The 13,921-nt window shown below is 32.1% G+C and overlaps 1 protein-coding gene across 4 annotated transcripts in view; it reads left to right on the top strand.

The window, feature by feature from the left end:
• Window positions 1-13,921, top strand: part of LOC122511187 — a 33,476-nt gene that overhangs the window by 8,473 nt on the left and 11,082 nt on the right. For all 4 annotated transcript variants that reach the window (XM_043626294.1, XM_043626295.1, XM_043626292.1 and 1 more), the window contains exons 5-9: window positions 1,930-8,681; window positions 8,957-9,096; window positions 10,833-11,795; window positions 12,131-12,248; window positions 12,702-12,829. In XM_043626294.1, coding sequence (XP_043482229.1) covers window positions 1,930-8,681; window positions 8,957-9,096; window positions 10,833-11,795; window positions 12,131-12,248; window positions 12,702-12,829 — 8,101 coding nt within the window. The remainder of the gene's footprint in view (window positions 1-1,929; window positions 8,682-8,956; window positions 9,097-10,832; window positions 11,796-12,130; window positions 12,249-12,701; window positions 12,830-13,921) is intronic.

The following is a 13,921-nucleotide window of genomic DNA, read 5'->3' as shown; positions in this document are numbered from 1 at the left end:
TTACATAGAAATTTTTTTTCTTAAATTTAACAGCGATAGGTCGATTTGCGAAGTCTTTAAAATATTTAATTTGTGTTTATCTCGATTTTTTTTAGAAAAATGGATTTATCAGCTTTTGAAAACTTGGCCACTTGTCAGTAAAGTCAGGAAAATGTCAGTTAACCAAAATTCTTGTCAGTAAAGTCAAGGAAATGCCAGAAAAAAAATTTTTGTCAGGGAAATTAAGAAAATTGAGACTTTCACTTTTTTTTCAAATATTGCAATAAAATAACACATTTTTTAGTATAAAATGCAACTTATTTCGATTTTTATAGTATAAAATAATTAAAATTTAGTCAAATTTAATCGAAAATAATAAATTTTTTTCAAGTATTTTGTTACAATTTTTTAAAATCAACTTTTGAAGAATTTTAATTGCAAATTTTGAAAATAATCGAATTATCAAATATTTTAATGAAAAATCTTTAAATTTAAATTTAAAAATAAAATATAATGAAAATACGTACAACAAATAATCATATTTTAGAATCTATTTTTAACAATTTGAAAAAAAAATTTTTAATTAAAATTCATCAAAAAATTAAACAGTTTTTCTTAAATTATATACAGAAATTCTTTTAAGAAATTCAATTATTTTCAACAAATTACATTAAAATATTTTTAAAAACTAATTCTTAGAATTGTTTTATAATAATTTTTTAAGATTCAATTATCTTCGAACGAAGTGAATAAAAATTTACTGTTTTAGATTTATTAAAATTTCGGAGAAATCATGATCCTATTTGTAATTAAAATTCTTCAAAAATTTGATAATTTTAAACTTAAATTTTACATTTAGAAACAATTTTTTTTTATATGTAACGTAAAATTATTACTTTTACCATAAAGTTTGCAACGTTTATGATCAACGATTTAGAAGAAAAAATAGTTTTCTAACAAACTTTATCGATATTTTCGTTTGGAAAAAATTGGAAACTAATTTTTCTTATTAAATAATATTAAAGAAAATTTTTTAATAAAATTACTTTAATTAATTACTGACAATTTTGAAAATGAAAAACAAAATGAAATATTCTGAATTTTAATTTTTTAATACATGGCGTAATATTATTGTAATAAAATTTTAATATGAAGAAGAGATGAATAAAGTCCGTTTACTTGAACGTGTTCAGAACTTTCAGGAGATGTAATAAAATTTTTATTTAAAGAAGAAGCGAATAAATTTCGTTCAACTGAACGTTCAGAATTTTAGAAACATCGCTGAGCTTAATATTTCTGTTACATGTGTCAAAATAACCATATTTTCAATTTATTATTTTTTTTGAAATACTTTTCTCGAAGATGTCTATTTTTTCTTAAATAATCAGTCTTGTAGTGCGCCTTTTCTAAAAGGCGCTACAGTTTACATCTAAACTAAAATAAATTTTTGGTTTAATTTTGTTACTTCCAATAGAATTGAATTTGTTTTTTTATTTCCATAATTATTATTAATTAATTAATTATTATTTTCATATTTTCGTATATTTTTTGAGAAACATGTATATAATCAGGGTGGCCACATGTCAGTAAAGTCAGGGAAATGTCAGGGAAAAAAATATTTTGTCAGTAAAGTCAGGGAAATGTCAGGGAAAAAAATTTTTTGTCAGTAAAGTCAGGGAAATGTCAGGAAAAAAATTTTTTGTCAGTAAAGTCAGGGAAATGTCAGGAAAAATTTTTTTGTCAGGGCAATTAAAGAAATTAAGACGGTCATGGAATACATTTTTTGCTCTAAACAAAAAAATGTTTGTCAGGGAAATTCGTTGTTATGTTAGTAAAATGTCAGGGAAATGTCAGGGAAATTGATAAAGTCAATCTTGCGGCCACCCTGAATTATAATAATTTATAATTAATTATTTTTCCATTTTTATAAAAATGAGTGATATTTTTTAGATCCCGGAAGAACAAGAGATTCCATCAAATTGGAAATTTGGACGCTTCCTACGACGATGGTGCTTTGAGTCCAATATCAAGTCCTTCAGCCAGCCCAACACCACCGTTCAGTCCCGATGACAACTGCCTGATAATCGACGATGACAATGACATCGACAATGACACGATCATCAAACGTTTAGAAAAACAAGCTCACAGTCCTGAAGAGGGAGAAATTATTGACTGTTCCGACAGTGGTGAAGATGATGTTGGCGGTTCTTCTCCAACAATTATTCATGATGATTCTTCAAAGCGAACAAGACGTGATAGTGATATGAGTCTCGACGACGACGCGGCTAAAAACGACGACGATTGGAAGGCTTTTGTCGATAAGCACTCTCGTCAAAAACCAACATCACCAAAGTGGAAACCAACACGGCAACCAATTGTCGTCACGGGCCACGATGTCAGCACAGCTGCTCAAATCGTCGGCAACAATATTTCGAAGAAAATCACCACACCTCGCGCAATTACTCCACCGCCAAAAATATTAAACGAAAGTGAATTGAATCAAGTTTTCAACGAGGAGGACAGTTTCGACAGTGATCGTATGCACATACCAGTGTCGCCTGACTCCAATTCTCGACTAGATTCACCGTTGAACGTTCCCGAGGAGGGTCTTCGATCACCCGATCCCGATTTGTTTAAGGATAAATCAAATTCACCGCCACAGATAGTTGAAGAACCTCCAGCACCCGTACCGCCACCTGAGCCGATAATAAATCCTCCGCGAGTCAATGACATACCACTTATTTCCATGGCCGATCTTGAAGACTTGATACTTAATCAAAGTAAAATTCTCAAAGACGGTTTACCCCAACAACCAGGTGACAAGGACGACAAGGAGAAGGAAGTTCCCAAAAGTCCCGAACCAGTAACACCGATTCGTCGAAAACAAACAGGAAACGTGAAAATTGCTCCAATGACACTGAAACTCGACGCCTTTATTTCCGGCGGTAAGGAACGTACACCTTCACCCGAATTGCCCATCGATCCAAGAATTCGTTCCCGCTTGCAGAAAGAGAAGAACGTCGATCCAAGGTTAGCAAAGGACAAACAACCACCAGTTCCAGCTCGAACTCCAGCACCACCGCCGGACATGTATTCTCTTCACGATTTCAACGTCAATCCAAATTCACCATCGCCACCAGTTGCTCCAATACCGGCTCCACCCGTGAGTACTTATCCATCTTCTACCAGTGCCAGTCAATGGAATTACGGCGCCAACATGAATCCCATGTCCAGCATGGCCAATCAGTACGGAATGCCTCGCGACTCAACTTCTCATAATGATTCCTGGGAGAGGAATACTCCCATGAATCCCATTATTAGTTCCACCATGAGCACCGGAATCAATCCAAACATGAATCCTGTAATGAGCCCAAATATGAATTCTGGAATGAATATTAATCCAAATATGAATCCTGGAATGAATATTAATCCAAACATGAATTCTGGAATGAATATAAATCCAAATATGAATCCTGTAATGAATTCGAATATGAATCCTGTAATGAATTCGAACTTGAATCCTGGAATGAATCCGAATATGAATCCTGGAATGAATATGAGTCCTAATATGAATCCAGCAATGAGTATGAGTCCCAATATGAATTCTGGAATGAATATGAACTCCGGAATGAATATGAATCAAAATATGGTTCATGGACCGGCTATGAATATATCGCCAAATTCCGCTTACGGCAATAATATTCGTCCTGGAAATAATTATCAAAATTACGATCCTCATTTTCAACAACCACAACAACCGCCACCACAGCAGCCGTATCCCGTTTCGGAAGGTTTCGGAAACAATACAATGCCCTATGGACATCAAAATCCACCAAATTGGAATCGACCCGATGATCCAATGATGGATCAGAGATTGCCTCCTGTACGAGATCCTCGTGATCTTCGCGATCCAAATATTCACATGGACAACAATCGTATGGACTGGAATTGGGACAGGCAGAGCGATTGGGATCGCGATCGACAGAACAATTGGGATCGTGAAAGGCAGAGTGATTGGGACAGAGGCAGAATGACCGACTGGGATCGCGACCGACAGAATAATTGGGAACGAGACCAACAGAATGATTGGTCCAGACAAAACGATTGGGACCGAGGTCGACAAAATGATTGGGACCGTCAGAACGATTGGGACAGACAAAATGATTGGGACAGAACGAACGATTGCAATCGCCAAAGTGATTGGGATCGACAGAATGATTGGGACAATCGAAATGATTTCAGAAAGAATCGAAATAAACTCAAGGAAATTATAACCAGAGATCCAAGGCTTATCGCCAAGGACAAGGCGAAGGAAGCCGAAAACGAAAAGGAGAAAGAGAAAGTAAAAGAAGATGATAAAGGAAAGGAAAAGCCAAAAGAGGAAGATAAAGAAAAGGATAAAGAGACAGACAAGTCAAAGGAGACAGAAAAGGACAAGATCGCAGAAGCGGACAAAGAGAAGGAAAAGAAGGAAGGAGAAAATTTAGACGAGGAGAAAGACGTCGAAAAGCAGAAAACACAAGAGAAGGAAAAATTAAAAGATAAGGACAAGAAGGAAAAAGAGAAAATAAGGGACAAGGTAAAAGAGCGACGATCCTCCGACAGTCGTGAATTAGTGAAAATTCCCCTTGGGAAATCGAGTTTAAAAGTTAATAAATTCGATATTTTAAAGAACAAAGAGAAAATGAAACAAACTTTACAAAAATTAGGATTAAAGAAGAAATTACCTGAAAAAGGTGGAAAAGTATCTCTGGAAAGTATGTACGGTGTCGTCGATACAAAAGCAGCTGCCGGTCAGCAAATCTTGCAAAAATTCAAAATCCCCAAACTAAAGAAACCAGATTCCACTCCCTCTGATCCAAAACAATCAAATTCTGACGATTCCAAAACTATCCCGAAGACTGACGATTTGAAGAAAAAGATCGACCTCAAATCCAAAGAGCGAGAAAAAATTCTTCAAACCAAGGATAAAATTGTTCGAAAAGAGAAAAATGAGAAGGAAAGTGACAAAGAGAAGAACAAGGAAGTCGAGAAGGAGAAAAATAAAGAAGTCGACAAGGAGAAAAAAGACGTTGAAACTGTCAAGGGAAAGAGGAAAGCGAAGAAACCAGACGAGCCTAAGACTGTCGAACCAAAACAAGATAGTGATCAAATAGCCTCTCATGAGCTGAAAAACTTCATAAACATTATTCTTAATCAAGACGGCGGGAAGGAATTTTTGAAGAAAGCAACCTTGCTAAATCAATTCAAGGAAATTTTCGACACCGACGGAGACTTGATGAAATTGAAAGAATTCATTGATAGCGAGTCGAAATCCGATAATGATGACGCCAACAACGCCACCAAGAAGAAGAGAAAATCCTTCCCAAGAAGACGTTTCATCGTCTCTGACTCCGAGGACTCTGAAGACGAAACCCTGGCTAAGAGAATCGAACAACTCGATTCGTCGAAAGAGAAAAAGAAGACCGAGACCTCCGAAAAGAAGAACACGACCCGAAAACCCAGAAAGAAGACCGTTCCCACGAAAGTTGAAAATAAAAATGAAGATAAAAATGAAGAGAATAGGGTAGACGAAGAAATACCCGGGGCAAAAGAAACCAACGAAGATACGACTGTAGAATTCACTAAGAGAGAACTTCCCAAAAGGGGAGTTAACAAAGAAACTCCCAAGAAGGCAGAGGAGTCTGATGAAGAATTGTCCAAGGAGGAAAAATCCAAAGAAGAAAATAAGGAACAGGATAAACTACCCTCTGATGTTTGTAAGGAAAACGCCAAAGATGTCAAAAACACCAAAGAGGACGAGAAAGAAGAGGACGAAAAAGAAGAGAAAGAAAAAGAAGAGAAAGAAAAAGAAAAGGAAGAAAAAGAAAAAGAGAAAGAATCCAGTGAAGATAAAGAAGAGAAGGAAGAAAAAGAGTCAAGTGATAAAGAAAAATCCACGGTTCCAAAAGTGAGAGCAAAACCGCGAAGGAAAAATTCTCTGGAAAGATTGCAGGAGGATTTGAAGGATTACATCAGCTCTGGCATCATAACCGCTGGTCAACGAACTTGTAGAATGGCTAAGGAGACAAATACAAACTCCGCTGCTATTACTACAAGTCCTTTAGCCAGTACTGCAGACAGTGCAACTTCATCCCCGGAATCGAAATTAAAACCCGGACCGAAATTTACAAAGAAATCGCCCACAAAAGAAGGATCAGCTTCAGCAGGAGATTTGTCCTCGAAGGAAGAGAACATAAAGACCACTCCCGTAAAGAAGAAGAAAAAACTATCAGGTCCCAAGTGCAAACGATCTCGTGTCGAAATGATGGAACCCACCGTTCTTCTTCGTCGAGCCGACACCTCAATGTTGGACGATCGTCACGATTCATCGTCAGACGAGAGCAATGTCGACGTCACTGAAGTTAATTCCCCTCCAGGCAGTCCGGACACTTCGAAACTTCCAAGAACGAGAGCGGCGAGAAGAAAGATTTTAAACAATAAGGAAGATGAGACACTTACCGATACGGAGAGTTTGACTTCTGATATTTCAATGTCAAGCAGCACTGCCTCGAAGAAGACGGAAGAGGCATCGAAGAGTTTCACGAAATCCGTCGATGACGATGTGGAGAATTTGGAAAATCCCCAAAATGATACCATTCCGAAAAAAGTCACCAGGAGAAAGAAGAGATCCGGCTGGCGTTTGGGAGTCGTCTCCAAAGCAAAGAGAAGAAAAGCTCGAGCTGTTAAGCTCGTTCCGACTGTCGACAATGAGGACGACTTCCGAAGACCTTCGATCGAAGTCATCACTGATCTAGAAACTAGAAAACGAATCCACGGTTCTTTTGATCCGAAAGTAAAAGCAGAACCTGAAGACAACGAGGAAGATTCGACTTCTGTGGCCGATTCCCAAGATTCGGAAATTGTAGTCAAACATGAGATAAAATCGGAGGAAATAGAAGATATCGTGAAGGAGGAGAATATGGATATCGACCTGGACGAAACGGAAATGAATACTTCCAAAGAGTCCCTTGATAATGAGCTGAAAATAAGCAACAGCAAACTCCTCGAGTATTCTTCGTACGGTCTGGATAAAATCAAGTGTCTACATTGTCGATTTTACGGCAAGAGTATTGTGCACCATTACGCGATAATGCATCCCGAGAAGGAAGTCTCGATATCAAGACTCAACCCTCAGGATGCCGAGTCTGCAATTCAGGAAGCGCGGGAAATGAACTTTGAAAATGAGGACAAACTACAAAACGATGAATTTAGTTTCATCTGCCGATTCTGTCCCTTCAAGAGCGAAGGTCGAAGAGAAGACTGCATGGAATCGAGCTATGAACACTGCACATCCCACACCGGTGAATATCGATTCAGATGTAAACTCTGCTCCTACATGTCAATCACGAGAACAACGATGAAAATTCATCACTACAAAAAATACAAACCCCAAGGTTTGTCACTCGGGGAAACAATCAACGAGCAATGGATTCCAGCCAACAATCGTGTTTACGGCTACATCTGCTCCCTGTGCAATTTTGTCCAACTCCACAAGAGCAATGTCGCGAAACACGTTCAGCAATGGCACAAAGAAACCCCAAATGTCGAGATTATCAAAATTAATATGTCTCTTGATAAATATTACAAAACTGAGAAAGTCGAAAATTCACAAAAACCTTCAGGAATTTCGAAAATTCCTGAATTTTCAAATTCGGATGTTTTGGAAATTTCAAATTCAGAAGTTTCAGAAAATAGGACTGATGAGAAAAATCGTGTGGAAAACGAGACGGAAAAAGAAGAGGCGGACAAGGAAACGAGGAAAAATAATCTGAGTGCTTTCGTCTGCCCCCCGGAACTGGAGAACAACGAGGAGATCGAACTGGAGCGAAAGAAGAAAATGCAGGAGATTGTCGAGAATATTGGCATAAAAGTCAACAACAAGGAAGTGAATAAACTCTCAATTATCGATCAACTAAAAGACAAGATGGAAACAACGAATTCACCGAATGATGAATTGAATGATCCACTCAATGAAGAAGTTCTCGAAGACGAAAGTGAATTGAGAATCGAAACATTAACCGAAGAGGAAAAACCAGTGGAGACCGCATCAGAGTCAACTGATTCAACACTTCATTGTAGTGAGGAGTTTTCCAACGCCGATATTCTGGAGGCAAAGGAAGATTGCGATACAAACGAGAACGAGGATGATAAAGTTTCGAAACCAAAGGATCCATTGGACGTGGAGAATGATACGCAAGACGAGGTGAGTGATGGTGAACAACCGTCTTTGCGATTCGACACCGAGTCGAGTTCGGATAATGAAGAGACGACAACGGCTGATGTGAACGATTTGCTCAAGGAGACCACGGATATTAAGAATCAATCTAATGATTCTATGATGACGACTATTCAGAGACTTGCGGCTCAAATTCAAGGATCCAAGTCAACGAGTCCTGAAGCCGATGGTCCGACACTTGTTGAGATTAGTTCTCCACAAAAGGAAATTCCGAGGGCGCCCAATGTCATTCCTATTGCAGCTCTCAAGAAAAAACCATCGCTGAGTTCATTTTTTGGTAATTATCAACCGAATTCCGAAGAGATTTGTTTGGATGACAAAAGTGAGGATTCTTCGTTGCCGAAATTATTCTTGAGACCCAGACGTATTAGTGGGGATATGCTCTCTGTTCCTGAGACGGAAAATGAAACTGCTCCCGTTGCCGGTAATTATTATTATCAATTAATTAATAATTATTTTGTAGATGAAAAAATCATTCTTTGCGAGTCAAGTAAAAAAATAATTGAATTCTCTTTTTTACTTGACTCGAAAAGAATGATTTTTTTTACTTATGTAATTCTCGACCGAGTAATAAATTCAATTTTATGTTAATTACTTATTTTATTTGTTTATTTTTAGATTTTCATGATCCTAATAAAAATTGTCGATAATATTCGAATTTTGTTTAAAAAATAAGAAAACAAATAATTTTTTCAACAGGTACGAGTATGCAGAATACGGAAAAGGAGACGGCTGTAAACAGTCCAGGTGTTTCGACTACAGACAGTGATTCGTTCCTGAAAATCGAGAATGTTGTCAGTTTGGCTAATCCTTCGGAAAGTGGGAGCGATAATACAGTTGTAAGTTGATCAATTTTTGGCTAATTTTAAGAATACTTTTCTAATTATCACGTAAGGTTTGCCATAAATCAGAAAAATCGGGATAAAGTTCTGGAATTTTATCAAAAGTCCTGAAAAAAGTATTAAATTTCTAAAAATCGATAAAAAGAAAATTATTTCACTAACATTTTGAATGAAATTTTTTTTCTGTTTAAATATTTTTAAAAAAAGTACTAAACTGAATTGGAAAAGAATGTAAATTCAGCATTTATTTACTTGAGAATTAATGTTTTTTATATAAAAAATAATATTTTTCAACAAAATAATTAATTTAAAGGAGCTACAAAATTAATTACGTTCACTTGAATGCAAAAACTTTTTAGAGGCATAACTTTAAAAATTACTAAATTTTTATTTCTAAATACTAATTTTCGAAAAATTTTGAAAAAATTCTTCATGAAAATTGTAAATATATTCAATACAATTCTAATTAAATTCTCCGTAAAAATTCAATTATTTTCCACAGTTGTAATAAAATTCTTAGCAAAAGTTCAATTATTTTTAAAAAAATTTATAAAATCTTTCAAAGAAACTCAATTATTATTACTTTAAAAAAATTATTTCCATATACAACAAAATTTTACTCAGGAATTCAATTATTTTTAAAAATTTAATAAAATGCTTCACAAGAATTCAATTATTTCTAAAAATTTAAATAAATTCTTCACAATAATTTAATTGTTTTAATAGATAACAAAATTTTACTCAGAAATTCAATTATTTTTAAGAAATTAGTAAAATTTTTCAAAATAAATCAATTATTTTCAAAATTATTAAAATTCTTCACAAGAATTCAATTATTTCCATAAGTAACAAAATGTTTCTCAGGAATTCAATTATTATTATAAAATTTCAATAAAATTTTTTCCAAGAATTCCATTATTTCCATAAGTAACAAAATTTTTCTCAAGAATTCAATTAGTTTTAAAAATTAGCAATAAATTTATAATTAAAAAAAATTTCTTAAATAAAAGAATTTATTATTTAGAAACATTTTAGTAAAATTCTATACCTACTAAAATTAAATTTTTGCATATTTAATATTATAAAATTTATAAGAATTATAACAAGTTGTTTTTTACCAAAAATTTTATTTTTTATAATTATAAAATATTCAATTATTAACGCAGAATTATAGAAAATAAAATAATTTCTAAATTTATCTCGAAAAAATTTTTTTTTTAATAATTTCGTTTATAATTTTGATAATTAAATTTCAGAATGTTTTAAATTTAAACTTGAAATATTTAATTCTTGAGTAAAAAAAAAATAATAATGATTAAATATTTTAAAAAAATTATTGATGTTTCGAATAATGTAATTAAATATGATTAAAAATAAAATTCTGTCTGGGAATCAGGGGAAAGTCAAGAAAAAACAAAATCAAATTTTTGTGTCAACCCTTTTATATTCTCTAGCGAATTTTTAATCTTTTTTTAAAAATAATCTTAGCGAACTCTCTCTGCATTGAGAAATTTTAGGAAAATAATAATTATTTTAATCTTTCTTAGTTCTTTTTTTTCTTAGTTTCTTAGTTCTTAGAAATACATAAATTTCTTAGAAATACATAAATTTTTGAAGAGTCGTTCATTTCTCTCATCTTTATTTTGACAATTATTATCGAATCATTGAATTCAAATTGTATCGCCAGTATTGAATGGTTTTCTATAAACATATCCTCATCCAAATTGTTTCAGGTCAGAGACATTATAAAGGCAGTAGAAAGCTCTCATATTAAAATCTCACCTCTTTCTCTCTTGAAAAAGAATGGTCCAATTATCTTGAAGCGAGTGAATAAACCTCCACCATTGACACACACATTATCAAGTCAAACGATAAAAGCCGTGAATCCAAAATCAAATGAGACAGTCAAATTAATTCCAATCAATATCACTCCAAATTCTTCAGCATCGCCTGGCAATTACTTACCCGTAATGAGTCCGGCAAATTTTAAAACCTACATGGACGGTAAAAAGGTCTCAATTTGTAATTCAAATTCCACTTCAATCCTCACAAAACCAGGGAATTTATCCACTGTTTCCATTGCCAAACCCTCGAATTTAACTCCAACTCCAAAACCAGCTGCAGTAAATCCCGTTCCAGTTGGTAATAATCCCAATCCCATTAAAGCCACAACCTATGCTCCAATTATTAATCCCAATTTTCCCATTCCAATCTGTAAAACTGGAACTTTGACTCCAATTGCACCAGTCACTAAATCGACAATTGTTACTGCCTCGACTTCTTCAACAACACAAAATCGAAAGATCGTTAAAGTTGTGAGTAATGCAACGCTCTTGAAACAAAATGAATTTGGACCTCAGGTTGCTGTTAAATTGAAAAATGCAACTGCATACAATGAAATGTTGAAGCCCGAAAAATTACGTCACATTTATAAATGTATGGGTCGAGATTGCGCCTACACCACTGATAATGCTGATTATTTTCGAAGGCACTTTGAGAGACACTCAATTACTTGCGATATTTCCAGCAATAGTTTGGTGCCCTATGATTTTAAAAAATGCGCCTACTGCTATTCGGCCCTTGGAAGCTGGTATCAAATGGAAATGCATTATGAGGAAAAACATGCATTCTGCATGTACCAATGCAGTTATTGCTTTTATAGAGCAATTTCACAATCATACGTTGAATTACATCAGGTGGGGATAAAATAAAAATTATTTTTCTGCATGGGTTATTTGCTTTAGTCTTTTTTTTTTTTAGATGGTTTTGGCTTTTATTCGCCAATCGCGATTAAAAATATTAAATTAAACTAATTAATTAATAAATTATACTATTTAATAGAAATAATAATGAATAACATAATTAATAATAATAATAATAAGTAATAATAGATAATATAGATAATAAATAATAACAGAAAATAATAAATATTAGTAAAAAGTAATAAAAAATTAAAAATAGCAGTAAAAAATAATAAATAATAATAAATAATAATAATTGTTATTAACTGTCTGAATTTGGTTCTTTATAGGCAAGTGCTCATCCAACTAAGCCAGTGGCAGTTTTGCAAGGTGCAATTAATTGTGTATTGAAACCAATGACCGATTTTAATCGAAACGAACGAGTCAAACCCTTCGTTTGTCAAAATGGTAAGTTCCATAATTCTTTAATAAATTTAAATATTAAATTTATAAATTAAATTAAAGGTTAAATTTTAACCTTCTTTTTTATTTATAAATGATCCACAAATTTTGATCGTTCAAATAAATGAAATATTTTTATTTAAATATATTTTTATAAATTATCAACTGCAATAAAAATAAGAATTTTATTTCACATATTTAGAAACTAAATAATCAATTCCTTTATAGTGACAAAAATTAAACTTAAATTTTACATATTGAGAAACTAAATAATCAAGTTTTTTTTATAGAGACGCAAAATTATTGTAATAAAAATTTAATTTGAAGAAAAAAGAAATTTTCGTTCACTTAAAAGTTCAGAACTTCTGGATTTTGTATTTTAATTTTTTTTAACTTATTATAAGAAAAATCTTTAAAGTTGAAACTTTTTCTTACTTGTTTTTTTATTTATTGTTCCAGAATGCAACAAATATTTCTATGTACCAGAAGCATTCTTTGTCCATCTGAAAATGAAGCATTCCAGTATTTCGGTATTTAAGTGCCACATGTGTAAAATTGCCAGTTACTCGCCAGAGCAACTTATTTTGGTAAGCTATTCTTTTTTACTTTATTAATTTTTTATAAAGATTTAATTTTTCTTGAAATTTTTTTTTATTTGACTATAATCTTTGAAGTCACTAATTTTAATACTATTACAAATTCTCGTTTTTTTCTATTTCTTACAAGGCTTTAATTTTAAATAATTTAATTCTTAAAAAACCACCATAAAATTATTATTTTCAAACTATTTAAAATTGTACTTATAATTCCTAAAAGTAATTGAATTTTAGAAGAGTTACGTTTACAATTTTTTTTATAAATAAATAATTGAAATTCAAAGGGTTTTAGATAAAAATTTTAGAAAATTTGAATTTAAAAAAATTTGAATTTGAAAAATCCAAAAATTTAAATTACTTATCTTTATAAATGAATAGCAAAATTCTTCGACAAAATTCAATTATTTTCAGGAATTTTGATTAAATTTATTGGAAAATATCAATTATTTAAAAAAAATTTTATTAATTCAATGATTTTTCAATATTCTACTATTTTAATAAAGTTTCCCAAAAGAATTGAATTATTAAAAATAGAATTTGCATACATTTTTAAAAAAAAAACTAATTGTTTGAAACTTTTTTTATAAATTTCTTCGCAATAATTAAATTATTTTCATAAATAATAAATCTCATTGCAGAATTTTAATTATTTTTAATAAAATTTCAATCAAATTCCTTGAAAATAGTAATTATTCTTAAAAATGTTATTGAAATTCGTCAAAAGAATTCAATTATTTAAAAATTTGTTGATAGAATTATGTATGAGAATTCAATTTTAAGAAACATTTAATTATTCACTAAATTATCTATGTTTGTTTTTAAATAATTGAATTCTCATAGAATTTTCTAATAATAATTGATTTATGAATGAATTTCAGTTAAAGTTTTAGATAATAATTGAATTTTGGAGGAGTTACTAATAATTGCAATTTTTTTTAGAAATAATTGAATTTTGTTCAAGTTTTAAATTAAAATCTTTGAAAATTAGAATTTTTCATACTTTTAATTAAAAATTCTATGGAACTAATTTTATTTTCAAAAAGCTTAATTGCAATTTTTTAAAATTATTTCATGTTTTTATTT

This window comes from Leptopilina heterotoma, unplaced genomic scaffold (genome assembly GCF_015476425.1).
Source record: "Leptopilina heterotoma isolate Lh14 unplaced genomic scaffold, ASM1547642v1 Lhet_81, whole genome shotgun sequence".
Taxonomy (NCBI): Eukaryota; Metazoa; Arthropoda; class Insecta; order Hymenoptera; family Figitidae; genus Leptopilina; species Leptopilina heterotoma.
This window is presented reverse-complemented; position numbering and strand designations above follow the sequence as displayed.